Raw genomic sequence first — 15,961 nt, 5'->3', positions numbered from 1 at the left:
GGTGCAGTGAGAGTGGAGAGGATGAGATCAGTGTGGTATGGTGGGGTTAGGTGAGGTTGTATAGGTAGTAGTATATCAGTACAGTATTGAAGTTGGATGATGGTGGATGATAGTACATGGCATCTACCCTTTCCTTCTAAAAGAAATACTATACTACTATATGAGGTGCGTAGACGTGAGTTGCTAGTACTTACCATATGACTTTAACCTACAGCAAGCACGTACTCCTAGTATATACGAATCTGAATACCACTGCACTATCGCACGGTGAAGATTATTATATATTGATTGGCATACTGCACTCGACAGGGCCAGTTGAGGCTGCTCCTATGTCCAGCCCATCCCATACCATTCCTATATCCGATCCATCCAACAGTCGTAAAGGCATGAAAAGAAAACAAAATGGGTGTCTCATCAGACTCCCCCCAGCAAGTGATGTACAACGAAACCAAATACAGTGTGAGCAAAAATCTGCAAAGAATCATAATAAGCCAGTCAGCCAGTCAATTCTATGACTGGAGTGAGGATGGATGGGTAGATGTGTTTAAAACCACATCACGCCCACCACTAGGCCGATCACTATCGCCATGCAGCTACCCCGGCGCATGTGCTCGGTCTCCTGCTGAAATCCCGCGACTTTGGACTGTCCGGCAGTCGGTGCGGTGCTGTTGGGGGAGAGAGCCGGTGGGGGCGGCGTGGCGCTTGGCGTGGATGCTGATTGACTGGCGTCGTTGTTGGCGTCGTCGCTATTATTCACGACCACTGCTTTCGGGGGTATAGGTTGTTCGCGGGGTGTGTGGTTATGTGGGACTGTTGGGTGAGAAGAGGTGGTGTGGTTGTCGTGTTGTGAGAGGTCGAAGTTGGGCTGGCGGGCTTGCCAAGCAGTCATGTTCTCCAGATACTCGCTCCCTGCGCGGCAGACCTGCTGCCATGAGGCACGGGACAACCCTAGCAACCATCGGGATACCTCAGCCACGCTGCTGGTGGCTGGTATCATGGAATTGCTGGTAGGCGAGACACCGAAAGGTCCGTCGTCGAGAGGAGTAGCCGGAGTGACCGAGGAATTGGCGAGCGCACTTAGTCGCGTAGGTAATTGCTCAATGGCATCACCCTCCGCTGCAAAGGTCGGAAGTAGCTGCGACTCATCCGGCTGCCTAATGACCATTGCCTTGAGAGCGCGGACTCCCCGAGTGAAAGCCGAGGATTCTCGGGCCGGAAATGCCAAAGGATCGGTATCGAAGACGGCAGCAGCCTCAAAAGAGCTCCGAGATGGCGCGTCCACCGCACAACGTCGCGGACGAGCTTTGCGCTCATGGAACCCCTGATAATATCCATCTAGAAGCCATGGCTTCCAGCCAGTCCCAGAGACCCGAGATCTTGTTCGAACATCGGCCCAGTTATCTTTTACCCGAGAGACATCTGCAGCAGCACCACCGTTAGCTTATCTGACTCAGCCAAACATATGGGGGAGAGAAAAAGGGGGAGGGGGGAAATAATAGGAGAAGAACTAAGGAATGCATACGTCGAACGTCATTGCGATAGCCAATGTACCCCAGGTGCACGTTATAAAAATCCCATTCCTTTGCGAGCGACGGCACCAAACTAAATAGCGAAAAGACCAAGAGAGCAAGAAATGGAATGGCCCCAGGTTTCTGAAGCCCCGACCTCATCATCCACAGTCAGCGACCGACGAAGGCCTGACTTTGGGTTTCCAATCCACGATCCTCGGAGAGAAAATAAAAAAGAGGTATTTCTAACAGCCGATGAGGATCCCGCGTGCTTGAGAGGCTTCCAGAACAAACAGCTTCATTGCCAGCGAGAAAATCAGAATTAAAGGAGAAAAAAAAAAGAAATGGAAATTGGAACAGAGATTCAACGTTCGGAGGGTTTATGCAAGTAAGTAAAGAAATATAGATGCGTCGCAGCCTCGTTCAGGGTCTTCTGACAGACGTGATTGCGCGCGCAGCCTTGGGGGGGGCAGTGACCTCGTTCGGGTGCGTTTCTTTTTTCAGGGTCTTGCGCTGGATCTGCGGTCCTTCGCTTCTGGGCGATGATGTCGATCAGGCGGTCGGACGGTCGGGAAGGGAAAGCAGGCGCGTCCTTTTTTGCACTCGAGCCCCCGGCAACGAAGAGCAGAACAACACAACTTAACTTAATGTTGGTGGTGGGGGAGGAGGAAATCGACGTGGAGGACGAAGAGGGGAATCTGATTTGCGCGCAAGATCAATGTAAAGAGATACTGCCGGATGCTGCAGGAGGCGATCCCCGTCGAATGACGTAAAAGACAGAACCCAAAGGGTCGCAATGGCTAAAAAGGTTTGTTTCTTGCTGGCGATGGATTGGCCTTGCAGGTGGTGCGCCAAGAAGGGTCGTCGTCGTAATCCACCCTCGTGTCGATGTCAATGAGAAAAATAAAAGTATCTATAGAAACAAAATGCCCGTTTGCGTGTTGACTTTTTGCCTCTTCACACTCCAAAGTTGCCCCCCTGCAGGCATCAGTCAATTCTATTTTCTCGTTTACACAACATGAAATATACATTCAGGAGTCAATGGGAAAACTGCTGCCTCGCCGGTAATTTATCTCGTCCTGCCCGGTATGGTATTTTACACCGGACCCTGGGTGGGGGGTTGCCTCAGGCGACAATGCGTTGGCCTCCACTGCAACATCAACAAGAGATCCATCGATCCATCCTGCCCCATAACCATTGGCTTGAGACTGACAATTGTTGCGACTAGTAGTATCAAGTGTAGGTCCATTATCCAGACAAGCACACACAAGTGGGGTGCATGACATCAACAACATCCTTTGTATCGCACAGATCTATCTATCTACACCCATCACAACTGGCTGGCTTGCCGTTCCCACTTGAGCTTTTCATCGCGCTTAGTCGCTCATACTGACCACAGCTCCTCGCGAGCTAATGCCCAATTCCAGTCTATCGCCGCAACTCCGTACAGAGATAATACAGACAGGTACAAGTCAAGTAAAAGTTACAGGCCAAGCGCTCCATGCGCGACTCCTCCGTAGGTCCAAGAAGAAGCATATACAGGTTGTAAGCAAAAAGGCATCATATGGGATTCATCATGGTGGGGTCAGGCACAGCGGGTGACATGCCCTCGCTAGTCGTCGGCTTGGTCGCGCGCGCCGGAGAGGAGGCGCTTTTCGGCACTCGCGCTGCCGGCTTCTTCGACGTTGTCTGAGAGGACGGCGTTCGAGTGCCTTCACTACGCTCCTCCCGAGGCGTTCTCAAAGCCGTGGTGCTATTTCCAGCACTGCTTGCGTTCCTTCCCCGCTTCACCATCTTGCCCAAAATCCCCACGATCTCAGCCGCATCCTCGAAGCTCTCGTCGTCCATGCCCTCCTGCGCATTGTACACATCGGCAATGGCTTGCTTGGCCAACCGTCGACAGGCATGGGCGTCATGTAGGCAGTCGTAGAGGTAGGCAGCAAATTCCAGCTTGATGGACAAACGGAGAGGGTGCGAGCCCGGGAGGAATTGATCCGCCAAGAGTGCAGCATGATTGAAACAGGCGGTAGCTGTGGGGGTGTAGTCGAGTGCAGGGAGGAGAAACGAGGAGGTCGACTTGGGCGCTTGAACCGGCGCGAAGCCCGGGGGTGCCTGCGTAACCTTGCCTCGTGGCGCACCATCCGAGGCTGAACTGGGCTTCCCGGAAATCGTTATCGTGTCGGGCTTCAGCTGAAATGAAAATCGCGAATTGGAATCCTTGGATGGTGACTCCGCTTCGGCAACGCCATTGGAAAGAGGTGTACTACTCGGCAGACTGACGATACCCGGCGTGTGGACAGCAGGCTGATTCTGAAACAGGACGAATATATGATAAAAGGAGGCGCGCAGCTTGTAGGCTAGAATCTTGAGTTCCATGCATCCCTCAACCAGGGGCAGGACGAACTCCTCTAATATCAAAAGTCCCTCGCGGGAAAGCCAGATGATATGATAATAAAGATGAAGCGATTTAGTCTCTCGGGTGGGGTCTAGGCGTCGCAATCGTCGTGCACGGAGGAGTTTCTTCGATAACATAACAGACAACCCGAGAATCTTGTACAGCATCGCGGACAGAAACGGGTTCTCAAGGCCCGTCATGGCCGCAAAGTTGCCCAAGGCCTTCTGGTCCACTTCGGAGGAAGCCATCCACAAAGCAAGGGAGCCAGTTTCTATCACAGGGCAATCGAGTGCCAAGTTAGTCATATCCATGATGATCTGGTATATAACAGAACAAGTTTCGAACAAGTGTAACCGAACAACAACTTTGGAGGGGAGGACCGATCCCACAGCATCGGACCGTTTTAAGAATTCTCAGTCAGTGGTCACATCTTGCCCACCGCGCTCATATAAAAGATAGATGCATCGAAGTGAAACATGCAAAGCGCCAAGAGATCGGGAGCCTTACCTCGGACGCGCGCGCAAACGGTTCTTAGAATTGGATCAGCCGTCGCATGCACCAAAGCTTCCCATGCTCGTGCTGGCGCCCAAAGCTCGATATGTTTGGGTATTAAGTTGCCGGTTCCGCAATTGAAATCCTCAATTGCAAGCGCAGTCCTTCGTTGAATGCGCCCGTCGCAAAATCAGACTCGTCGTATCTGTGGCTTGTCCGCGCCTCTCAGTGCCGCTTCCGAAAAGGACTGAATAGCCGATCAGTTGTACATGCAGAGACTCCTAGTGACGAAAGCACAAAGCCGCCAATTTCAACTGGAAAGCAAAAGCAAGTATGTTACATATGTCAGCAATTAGTGGTTTTTAATTGGAGAATCAGCGAGGATCAGATCGCGGGTGTACTCCGTAGTGCAATCAGACTTAAATAGCAAATCGTTAACCCGAAAAGGAAACCACCCAGATCAATTCTTCGAGATGAGAACTCTCCTTAGCCTGCTGTCAGCAGCCCTGTATGCAAGGCTATGCTAGCAGAAGAATGTGATAGTCAAGCGGGCGTGAGAGCGCAAAAGGGTATAGGTGGGATTTAGGAACGCAAGGCACGGGGAAGGGGGCATTCGAAACAACAAAGGGCAAGGAACTGGTCGTTGTGAAATAGGAGGAAGTCTTGATGCATCGTGTGCAACTAGGCGAGGTAAGGCGTTAGTCTGTGCTTCTTGCCAGCGATGGGCGGGCACCGCCCACGAGTTTGGGGCCGGAAGTGATGGCAGCTATCTCAAGGCCTGAAGTCGCTATCCCATGAAACGAAGCCTGCGTGGGTGAGGCAACAGAAGATATAACCACAAAAAGTCAATGTTCTGAAAGTCAATTCTCGTCCCAATTGAAGTTGGGCACTCGGTCGCAGCTGCGCGAGAATGTGGGATTAGAGCGATAATGAATGGATGTGCGGAGCAATAATGATGCAAGGGCAGGTTATCTGCCCCGTTGATATTTCCCTGGCCACAGCCAAGTGGATGAAGCCACGGCAGTGCGGAGGTATAATGCGGTGCGAATCAATGCGGCAAAGCTCCACTATACATATAGGGCGAATGGACCCCCGCTTCGGTAGAAAGAGAGAGTACTCCGTGAAATACGATCAATTAGAACGCCGTTGGCTTGTTTTATTAGTTCCTGCTGTGCCCGTCAATTTTCATTCTGCCCTCGCCGCCGTTCCAAGCGGAGATGAGACATCGGGCACCAATTGCAGCCACGGTGAGGGACGTTATTTCCTTGGTGGCCACCATCACCGAGTTGAAAAAAGGAATTACGAAGGGCAATGTGGCATGTTGGATGATGGTCCCGTCCCTAAGACTTAGTAGGCATTAGGCGGAAGGACAGCGCATCAGCTAGCTTGATACGTGTCAGAGCCCAACTGCTGATTTCACCTGCCGTGCAGCTTTTGATCCAGCCGGGAGGATGAGATAGGAATAGCACAGTGGATCAGCTGTCGCCAGCCTCTTCTTTTTTGGCAGCCAAAAGTCACACATGGCCTGCGAGCAGTGTTGCAGAAGGAAGGCCCAGCGCGGGTCCAAACCCATCTTTCTATGCATGAGCGAGCCGCCACTGAGCCGGGTCGCTCAACTAAGCTGCAAGCGTGGAACTTCGGCGCCCGCGCGCTTCTTAGCGTTACTATGGTTGACCCCGGTAATTTTGTTAGTATGGTGGAGAGGTGCAGGGGGTTGAATCCTTCTAATTCTGCCGTTTGTATGATTATTAATACTTTGTATGGCCATCTTCCGCGTTGATCACTGCCTGGTACCTTACAGATATACTGTCAATCAAATTATTTAAGAATGCCTCTGGTAAAGTATCCCACGCAGCTCGTACAACCTTATATAGTTAATTATATAACAACTGCTCATCCTCGGGGTAGTATTACTTAATCTAGTCTTTAATCCAGTTCCAAACAGCTTCAATTAGATTGAGATCTGGTGAGAATGCTGGCCAAGTAATTAAAAAAATCCTATGCTTATTAAACTCTTGAATAATGGTTCTACTTATATGACTAGGAGTATTATCTTATATTAATTAAAGTTATTGTCCGTTGCATTCAACCAAGTATATGAAACCATTAATAATAAAAAGAATATATTTAGTATAGTTTTCAGTATTAATACTTCCTTATTCTTTCTCCCAAAAGAGACATGGTCCTTTAAAATTATTATAGAAAGAGGCCCAAAACATCCAACCACGCTTGCGTGGAAGGTTTGTATGAAGACAGGTTTCATCAAGTTCTTCACCAGACTTGTAAATCATATAGATTTGTTTATAAAAGCCTGAGATTATCCAGATTTTATCAGTCCAGAGTATTTAATTCCATTAATCCCATATTTAATATAGGTGTTCAAAGGCCCAGGCTAACCTTGCTTGTTTATTAACTGGCGAAAGAGGTAGTTTTCGAAGTGCTTTATAACATGTATAGCCTCGTTTTTTTAAAGAACGTGTTAAGGCTGTTACTTTAATAGAAAGATTAAACTCTTTAATAATATAATAATATAGCAGCTGACGCGTATGCTTTGAACTTAATATCTATTATATAATATAATTAACTTCTTTATCTGAGAACTTTGATATATTACCTTTTGCTTTATAAGGTATAGCTTGTTGATTTTGATATGTATATTAAACTTAGTAATAGCTAATCTGTAGCTGATTGACTATTTGTTGATAGGTAAAACCAGCATCATGAAAAGTAAGAACACAGATATGATTATTATAAGATAAGCATTTTGAATTTGCTTTTGGAGAGGTAGGTTCAGGTGTGGAAGGTATCTTTAAAATACCAAGAATTAGTAAAATACATCATTATTTTCATGTTCATGAGCTTTAATTTCAACCCGGGGCTAACTATATTAGGCAAGCGGTGTTAGTTAGAAGACTCACCGCTGGAAGGATTCAACCCCCTGCACCTCTCCACAATACTAACAAAATTACCGGGGTCAACCATAGTAGGCTTTGCATGAGGATGGCGGCAGCGCTGGATGATGACAGTTGGCGGCCGTCTGCCAGCGTGGCATCGGAAGCATCTGTGCGTCTTCCATGGGGCTGTGTGGAAGGTTGGCCCCTCGATCGATTTCGATTACAACCGGAGATGAAAGGAGATGATATCAGTGGCTCTGTCACACCACAAGCACAGGACTGATTGATCAGTTAGATGGGGGTGGATGGATGAATGATGACCGACAGCCTGCATCTGCAACAGTTTGCCGCGGCAGTTCCCCACCGCCTCTTCCGAAGGACAAATGAGTGGAAGCAATGAGCAGCGATCTATTTCAAAAAGTGATCCTTAAAACTGAAGCACTATATACATTGCAGCAACACAGATAAGCTAAGAGCAAGGGAAACGTCGCAGCCATAACGTCGTATACCTCCTGTCCATATCCTCGGTAAACAGGTACCATTATTCTATATCGTCAAGTTCGTCACGGTCCAAAGTTCCGACAAAAGCTCTCTCCAAGAATGCTCTCCATGTTCGATTCTTAGGCTTCTTATGCTTCTTTTTCTTCTTCTTCTCGACTTCTACTTCGTCTCCGATATCGTCGACGGTACCAGAAGCATTCGTGTCGAGTTCTTCGGCGGTCGCATCCTCAATCCAGATATCGTTTTTACCCGCCTTGTTCTTGGCAATTCGCTTCGCCAGCTTGAAGAAGCTCCGCACGGTGAGATCCTCCATCTTGTAGATCTTGTCATTTCGGGTATCGTATTCGACCTCGAACGTAAAGACATCTGCGAGCTTCAGCTCACGAGCGCCATTGTCTTGGTCAGAGTCAGAGCATTCGTCTGCCGACGTTTGGTGGCGTTGCGCCATCTGACGGTTGATCTCGGTCAGATTGGCATAGTATTGAGTGTACCCAAGCCAGGTCAATGCCTGGTTAGAGTATGCCGGCCCCGGAGGCGCAGTCGGCGATGGGGGCTTGGGAACCTTGTCCTTGGACTTTTTCTTCTTGTCGGCCGAAAGTCCATCCTCATTGTGGACCACGTTCGCCATACCCAGGTTGTTGTAGGTAGGGGCGTCGGCCGACATCTTGGTCTCTAAGCCACTAATGTTATACTCGACTACCCGCAGCGTAGGGAAGAAGTTTGGCACCACACTCGGTGACACTAACGACACACTGTACCTCTCGGCCCAGGGACCGCCAATCTTTTTGAGAAACTTCTTCTGCTTCTTCTTGGGGTTTGAGCTCTTTGAGCTCGTCGCAGCTTCCTGTTCCTCTTCGAACCATCCATCTGCCAGAAAGCTGCCTTTCGGCATACCATCAGGTGGAGACGGTAGACTAGACCAGTCTTTCCTGAGACTGGATAGATAGTCATAACGAGACTGGATGGAGATCTCTCCTGAGTCGTCGTAAAGATCGGACGAGACAATGGACTCGCTGCTGGCAGTAATGTCCACTTTGCGACTGTCCTGCAGCATGAAATGATCGATATTCATGTGCCCGTATGCACTGCCGACGACGACGTCACGGAATCTGTTCACGTATAGTGTATACTTTTGCCAGCATGTTTCATCCCAGCTGCGCTTGCTACCAGATCTTGCCGGAGGAACATGACCTATCAAGATGGCTTTCATGTCACGTGTCCGCAGCATCTCCAGTTGGATCCGAAGCCACTCCATGTGCTCATAGCCAGGCTCCGATTTCGCATCGCATCCGTCGACAGCAGAATTGGAGTCGAAGAAGTATAAAGTGTTCAAGCTGATAACTGCGAGCTCATTGGGGATCACCTCCGAGACGAACCAGCCGCCTTCGACAAAACTATGACGTTGATGCTCGGGGATAAACTTGTGCCAGACTTCGCGGTACTTCTTCGTCCACCGATTCGGACCGGTCTTCATGATATTATGCGGCATTACATCGTTATTCCCAAAAGTCGGAACAATGGGGATGGTGTCCTTCCTGCCAAAGACCTCGGCGAATTTGTCCACCATGAACTGATTCAAGCGGACGATCTCATCTGCCGTGCGGGGATTCCTCTCATCATTGTCATGCCGTGCAGAGTCACCGGTCCAGATGACAAAGTCAATATTGTCTTTAAGGTTGTTTTCGATCCAGCGAAATGTTTCGTTAATAAGGGCAATGGGCGAGTCGCATTCAGTCTCTTCGGCGCCATAGTACCCGGCGGAGCCCTCACCTCCGTGGCAGCTCTTTTCGTCGGATGTTCCGGGCTCGTAGAGGGGGTCTGGATGGAGATCTGGAAATGGTCAGCCTGTCCTTCCTCTCCTTTTGCCTCTGACACCGTGGTAGTTTTCAGGAAGGAAGAGGTACCTGTTATGTGCAGAAAGCGGCCTGAAAGTGTTCGGAAGGACTTCGCATCGGCATTTGGTGGCTCGAGCTGGAGCACATCTTGGAGACCGTCACCTAGAGGTTGCTGCTCCACAACCGGGAAGGCAGACACATAGGTTCCTAGCAGCGAGAGCGCTGAAAGGAGACGAGTCGGAACCATTGGGAAGACTGTGAGTAGGAGGCGAAACCCCGACGATGCGGGAGACCAGTTAACCTTGATCAATAGAGTCAGACATGAAGCACACAGTGAGCACGCGACACACTATGTGAAAAAGCCAAAACGAAGCTAAAAACAAGACCAAAAAATAGCGATACCGGGGGTAATTTACATGAGATGGAGGATTTGTTGAACTGGATCGTCGACGACGTCACAGCTACCGCCCCGATACGGAAAAGCGCGAGGTAGCGTGTGGACCCACTTTGTTTTGTTTGGAACCCGACCAGCAGAGCAGAGGAACACGGGTGAATTGGCTGGCATTTAAATATTAGCCCTGCGAGAGACACGCATTGCTTTGGACATCTGACTCCGGAGTATCAGTCGGACTCGATTCAACAGGTCAGCTGTTGAGCATACCAGAAATACAAATCAGCGCTGTATGGAGTAGCAAAGATGCGCCGCAGTGTCAGTCAAGGTCCTCCCCCTAATGTAAGGTACTCGCAGCCTGTACCGTCGTCTAAACGGCCCACGTGCCTGAAACCGACAATCAGATTGTCGGAGCGTCTTAGTCATCGACTGCATTTTGGGGGTTCTCTTTTCTCTCTTTTCACCCCCAAGGTTGACGCGCTGGCCGCACTGTCATCCGAGCCAGATCCAACTATAGTCGTGATAGGCTGTGTGGTCCTGATCTACTGGATAGTGGAGGACACTATGCTGCCTCTGTACATATCTTCGGGTGGTCTCTGGTTTATGATTAGGTGATTGAAAGTGATACGGTTTGGTAACTAGAAAGTCAGCTTTGACATACTAATAGAGTCATCTGGTAGACAAACAGGGGTCTGTAAGGAGACGTTGCAGTTGGCTAGAGCACCTGATGGTGTGCCATCGGCCCACAAGAGCAGACTTGGAGGAGTAGTAGTAGCACGAAGGTAAATGAGGAAAGCTTTGTAGTTCAGAAATAATAATATTGATCGAGAGGTATTAGCCAGATCTGGCAACCCAGTCGAAGCATGTGACTTTGAGCTAAGTAGCTTTCCTAAGCTTTCTAGTAAATAGTCGTAGTGTGTACCTAATACTCACTCTTCCGTCCTCTATAGTTCTACACAGTAAATAAACTGCCCGAAGTACCTTAACCCGCGGCGATCAGAATCACTCCGGGTATCACCGTTCGGGGGATCGCCATAGGCTGGCCGTTGCTTGTGGAACATGTGTCCCTGACCCCTCACCGAGGAGCGGGGCTTAACGTCCGGAATTTATCAGCTGCTCGACTTCTTCCAGCAAGCACCAGAGCATATTCCAGATTGACACAGCTTTGGAACATCGTCGCATCACTCAACTAGAACCAAACATGTCCGAATTCCCTACCCTTCAGCCCGCCTTCACCTTCAAGGTACAATCTCCGATACAGGACCTCGCCTGCTTACACACAGCTAACATTGTCCTCCGTGCAGGTCACAATCGATGCTCCGCTAGGCGTCGGTAAGTCCTAAAGATACATACCAAGTAGACAAGGGCCATAGCTCCAGGAACCTGGCTAATTCCTTCAAGGCAGCGCCTCTCGGCAGAACAGCCTGCAGGTCGTCGTAAGCAGCCACCCAATCTTCCCTTCCTTCCCACAAGACCATCCCACTAACCACCTAGCATGACTGAAGCCCATGACCGGCGGCACTGTCCAGAGTGCGCCTGGATTCTCTCCTGCTCTTGACGCCGAGTTCGTCGGTGTTGGCAATGACTACATTCATGCGGATGCCGACGGCAAGCACCTGCGTCTGGATGCGCATGGTGTTATCAAGTACGTTTCTCCTTTGTTGAAGATATACGCTCCACTTCTAACTACTGAATTACAGGCCTAAGGATGGCGATGATGTACGTAACCGGCTCTTTAACTCCATAGAGAGTAACAACTAACGCCGGTCATCAACTATAGCTCATCTACCTGAACTACACTGGTGTCTGCACCCTGCTTCCCGAAGTGCAGGCCGTCTTCGCCGGAGCTGCTCCTGATGGCTCGACTCCGTTCAACAGTGCTTGTAAGTATCTTACTCACCCAAAACGACAGCAGAGGCTGATGCTAGTATTCCAGTCACGCACATTACCTTCGAGGTGAGATATACCACATTCCAGCCCGGATAACGAACACACCCAATCTAACAAACCACAACAACACAGACTGGCAGCGAACGCTACAAGGAGCTCGAGAACCGCGTCTTCATTGCCCAGGGACGCTTCAACATCGAAAAGGGCAAGCCCACTGTGGTCGAGTACCGCGTCAGCCAGGTTGTCCAGGGCTAAATCAGCAAATACTGTATAGCAGTGAATAACAATCAGACGACAAGACCTGCCAAATAGATGCAAGGCAATCAAATCTTCATAACATTGACATAAAACCCCCATTCATATAATCACACTCCACCCATACCACTTATCCCTTGTGTAACATATTCACATTTCACCCACCCCCCAACAACGGCCTCCTCTCATCCTCCCCACCATCACCTCCATCACCACCAACCCTCCTTCCCCCTCCCGCCCCCTCCTCATCCTCTCCTCCAAGTATAGTACCACCCCCATCCCTCCCCCTCCTACCACCCCACCGCGGAAACACCACAGCCCCCCAATTGCCATTCCCATCCCCATCCCCATTCCCAAATACAACCGGTAACCCCTTCCACCCACCCCTCCTCCGTACCCCTTTCACAACCCAAACCCCCAAAGCAATCAACCCTAGCACAGCCAACGTACCCAGCACCCCCACCACGCCCGTAAGAAACGTAATCGTGCTCACATGGCACCCGAAGGGTATTGCGCGGAGTTCCCACCGCTCTTTGGACCCGAGCGGGCAGATCTGCGATGAGTGCAGCGGGGAGAGGATGGGTAGGAGGGATGGGTTGGGGACGCAGGTTGAGGACTGCATTTTTGTTTGTAAGTGGTTCAGTTTGGGCGAAGAGAATGAATAATGATGGACTTACCACTGCGCACCAACTACAGGGAATATCGCCTTTCAGGCAGGTATTGCATGATTGTCGTCGCCAGCAGAGGTAGAAGAGGGGGTCGGTTGTTTGAGAGGTGAAGGTGGAGGTGTTTGTTATCTGGTCCATTTGATATTTAGGTGTTGGTTTGTAGGATGGATGGATGGATGGATGGATGGATTGGTTACGTTGAACATGAAAGAGATTGTTAGTATTTCTTATCGCATGATGGAATGTGGTCCTGTCGTCAGGATTGTTTTGTTTGGGTGATGGGCTCGTGCGGGGTTTTTTTTGGTTCCTGGGGTGGTACCACGTTGGTAGTACTACTACTAGTACTACTATCTATTTAGTAAGAGGCCCGTTCGGAGGATCCCTGCTTTGTTGCTGCTACTACTACTACTAGTAATGCAGACTGTTGTTTCGCTTGTGATAAGGCTATCGGGTGTTTGTTGTGGGAATGGGGCTAAAGGGATCTAATGCTGCGCTGGTAGACTTTTGGCTGTATACATGCTTCGTACATTTAGATAGTGTATCCCAAGGTAATAAGAATCATCCAGATGATTTTATTTGTTCAATTGGGTTGGAAAAAAAGGGGAAAAGTTCCATAATTTCAGTTATAAGAAGAATGTCAAGGGTATAATGTAATGCCCTTTACAATTATCACGCTCGTAAGATAATCACTCTAGACAACACGCTTGACCTGTTCATCGTTCAGTTGTTAGTCTTAATTCAGTTACAAGCAGAAGATGGAATTGACTAACCTCGAAGAATCTCTTGAGCCACCACACCTGGAAAATACCCTCTCCGATCAGCACAGCCAGCTGGAAGATACTCCACCACTTCACACGGGCGTTGGTGCTCTCGGCCGTGTTCCGGTGAACCCGCTCTCTCACAACAATGTACGACTGCTCATCCTTAACTTGTGCCAGGGCCTCAGACAGCTTGCGGACTGTGATGAGGAATCAATAGCGGTTAGCTCATACGGTCGCCGAAGACTTGTATAAACGATATCGGGGTGTTGCAGTCCTACCTTCCGCCTCCAAGGGATCCTGTGCCAATTCCGATTCGGGGACGTAGACAATTCCGTGAACGTTGAAAGAGACTTCCTTGGAGTTCGAGGCCCATCCTTCGTTGCTGAAGCAGTAGACGTATTTACCGTCCGAGTGCGCGTTGAACGAGTAATCCTCCGATGAGATGGCGTGCTTGTAGTATTGACGGTTACCAAGGGGGTCCTCGACCTATTGATTGCAATCACAAGTTAGTGACTGCATCCTTTAAAAGTAGTTTTGTGTCCTTGCAAGCTCGATTGTATATCAAAACATCCCAAACGGTATCCGCGCGGAGATTGACGGCCAGTAAACTAGTCAGGGAACCTACCCAGAAGTCGATCTCCAGGTTGCCACTGCCTCCGAATTCCCGGTCGCCGACCTGGAAGGAGACAGTCATCTTGTCATCCTTGTGCAAGGACTCGTGGAAGCATTCGCGGGAGTGAGCCCGGAGCTGGATGTTGTGTGCGGTCACGGTGGTGAACCACGCCAGCGCCGTGATCAGGAGGGTCGTTGCGGAGAATCGCATGATGGGTAGGGTAATTCGATTTTGATGACTCCAAATCCGGTAATAGGTTGGTGGAGTTCTCCTCGAAAAAGATCCAGGTGAGGTGGTGGTGGTCGGGCTTGCTAGATGTGCTTCGACTCCCGACGGGCAAGGTGGTCTCTGTGCTGCGCTGGGAATTCTGGACGCTCGGACCACCACCAGATCACCCGGCACTAACTGGACTAGTCCTGGCAGGGTTCGGAGTCTAGAAGGGCGCGATGCTTCTTTTTACTACTTCCACTCTCTCTTATCAACCATATCTAGAGTTCAATCGTTCCTTTTTGTGTTGATCTGATAAATTTGAATTTAAGAGGTCAAAGGTGGCGTAAGGGTACACCACAAACATTCTGGGGGCTAATTGGCCTCTACAGACATACATACATTGCTTCAGTGCGTTCGTGAGCACTGAGACATAGAGACATCATAAAAAAAGCCTGAGGAATCATGAACATTTCATGGCCAGGTGTACGAAGCATACTCACGTTCTCCCTCATTGGGTTGTCTCTTGCTTTTATTAAGTGACTGCCTCCTAAAGATCTCAAATGGACACCCTTTCGGTCTTTAAATCTTTGACAAAGCACAGTGAGCCAACATTGACTGCGCCGGATCTCTCGAGTTTGCTTACTCGTATATAGTACCCGAAACCGACGACTAAATTAGAATGAGCTCACATGTCCCAGCTTGGGGTACCCGCAGGTTCCTCTAGAGTAATAGCAAGATACTGCCTTAACACGGATGAAGGGAGGACAATCAAGTAAGCGGTCTAGATCAAGACAATCCGCGGGATTCAACCTTGGTAATAAGGGCGCCACTGCGATGAGTAAGGAAGCTTCTCTTTGGTAACAATGATGGATCAGGAAGTGAGAGAAAGAGTTATTGCGGGATTTTTCTTAGCAGCAACAATAATGGTCTTTCACCCACCTGTTCTTGAGTGAACCGTGGCTCATATTTCCAGGGTTCATGGCCGGTGTACGCGTTATAGGGCCCTCTCAGTGACATCATCTGTGGTTTGAACGCCTGGTGATTGATTGATGGTGGCCAAGAGATGATCTCTCATTAATTTATTGATGGAAGTGTGGAGTGATTCGAGAAGACGAGATCGTCGGACATGGGAAGTTCGCCTCACATTATTATAGTTGGGGGATGAAACCGGAACAGAGGCCAATCTCGCAGAATTGAAGTGGGGAGCTTTATTCTCTTTGCTTCTTCCTAATGATACTAGTGTTTCGATTTTGAGTGTAGTGATGCCAAGTACGGAGTACAAGTCGGCGAGATAGTTATTCTGGGATGTTAATGACTGTGTGATCAGTAATATTTCTGCAGTGAATGGAGCAAAGAAGAACAAGCAGAAGTGACTTGGGGCGGTAATGGGCTGGAGAGGCCCAAGGGTCCAGACCCTGGCGCCTGCAGTGGAGATCTTAGCCGGAGACCCCGGAATGGCAGGGGGTGGATAAAGGACCCCATCAACATCCAGTGTATCTCGATTATTCCACTGGGCGCCTTCTGGCTAACGTCCCTGGCTTAGCCACT

The 15,961-nt window shown here is 49.5% G+C and overlaps 7 protein-coding genes across 7 annotated transcripts; 2 read left to right on the top strand and 5 right to left on the bottom strand.

Moving 5' to 3' along the window:
- Window positions 1-227: 227 nt before the first annotated feature.
- On the bottom strand, window positions 228-1,417 carry BO88DRAFT_405647 (uncharacterized protein). The gene has a single exon (XM_025706940.1). The coding sequence runs from the start codon at window positions 1,163-1,165 to the stop codon at window positions 545-547; it is 621 nt and encodes a 206-aa protein (XP_025561985.1). The 5' UTR covers window positions 1,166-1,417; the 3' UTR covers window positions 228-544.
- Window positions 1,418-1,793: 376 nt separating this feature from the next.
- BO88DRAFT_66484 (uncharacterized protein) lies at window positions 1,794-2,229 on the top strand. Its single transcript, XM_025713042.1, has one exon. The coding sequence runs from the start codon at window positions 1,915-1,917 to the stop codon at window positions 2,149-2,151; it is 237 nt and encodes a 78-aa protein (XP_025561984.1). The 5' UTR covers window positions 1,794-1,914; the 3' UTR covers window positions 2,152-2,229.
- Window positions 2,230-3,068: 839 nt separating this feature from the next.
- Window positions 3,069-4,214, bottom strand: erg27 (the record flags this gene model as incomplete). The annotated part of the gene is made up of 1 exon (XM_025708230.1): window positions 3,069-4,214. One exon carries the CDS (start codon window positions 4,212-4,214, stop codon window positions 3,069-3,071), a length of 1,146 nt encoding a protein of 381 aa, XP_025561983.1.
- Window positions 4,215-7,666: 3,452 nt separating this feature from the next.
- Window positions 7,667-10,165, bottom strand: BO88DRAFT_436080 (endopolyphosphatase). Its single transcript, XM_025709542.1, has 3 exons — window positions 10,042-10,165; window positions 9,695-9,926; window positions 7,667-9,620 (listed from the first exon to the last, which is right to left on the bottom strand). Exons 2-3 carry the CDS (start codon window positions 9,870-9,872, stop codon window positions 7,831-7,833), a joined length of 1,968 nt encoding a protein of 655 aa, XP_025561982.1. The 5' UTR covers window positions 9,873-9,926; window positions 10,042-10,165; the 3' UTR covers window positions 7,667-7,830.
- Window positions 10,166-10,965: 800 nt separating this feature from the next.
- On the top strand, window positions 10,966-12,255 carry BO88DRAFT_405642 (DUF3237 domain-containing protein). The gene is made up of 8 exons (XM_025706939.1): window positions 10,966-11,259; window positions 11,321-11,348; window positions 11,418-11,452; window positions 11,522-11,661; window positions 11,717-11,735; window positions 11,797-11,899; window positions 11,953-11,972; window positions 12,039-12,255. The coding sequence occupies exons 1-8, from the start codon at window positions 11,218-11,220 to the stop codon at window positions 12,159-12,161; spliced, it is 510 nt and encodes a 169-aa protein (XP_025561981.1). The 5' UTR covers window positions 10,966-11,217; the 3' UTR covers window positions 12,162-12,255.
- Window positions 12,256-12,318: 63 nt separating this feature from the next.
- Window positions 12,319-13,129, bottom strand: BO88DRAFT_444459 (uncharacterized protein; the record flags this gene model as incomplete). Its single annotated transcript, XM_025710109.1, has 2 exons — window positions 12,839-13,129; window positions 12,319-12,777 (listed from the first exon to the last, which is right to left on the bottom strand). The coding sequence occupies exons 1-2, from the start codon at window positions 12,965-12,967 to the stop codon at window positions 12,319-12,321; spliced, it is 588 nt and encodes a 195-aa protein (XP_025561980.1). The 5' UTR covers window positions 12,968-13,129.
- Window positions 13,130-13,317: 188 nt separating this feature from the next.
- BO88DRAFT_405641 (emp24/gp25L/p24 family protein) lies at window positions 13,318-14,533 on the bottom strand. Its single transcript, XM_025706938.1, has 4 exons — window positions 14,216-14,533; window positions 13,869-14,076; window positions 13,600-13,787; window positions 13,318-13,538 (listed from the first exon to the last, which is right to left on the bottom strand). The coding sequence occupies exons 1-4, from the start codon at window positions 14,411-14,413 to the stop codon at window positions 13,521-13,523; spliced, it is 612 nt and encodes a 203-aa protein (XP_025561979.1). The 5' UTR covers window positions 14,414-14,533; the 3' UTR covers window positions 13,318-13,520.
- Window positions 14,534-15,961: the final 1,428 nt, after the last annotated feature.

This window comes from Aspergillus vadensis (assembly GCF_003184925.1).
Source record: "Aspergillus vadensis CBS 113365 unplaced genomic scaffold BO88scaffold_14, whole genome shotgun sequence".
NCBI classification, from domain to species: Eukaryota; Fungi; Ascomycota; class Eurotiomycetes; order Eurotiales; family Aspergillaceae; genus Aspergillus; species Aspergillus vadensis.
The sequence above is the reverse complement of the archived record's forward strand: the minus strand, read 5'-3'. Positions and strand labels throughout refer to the sequence as shown.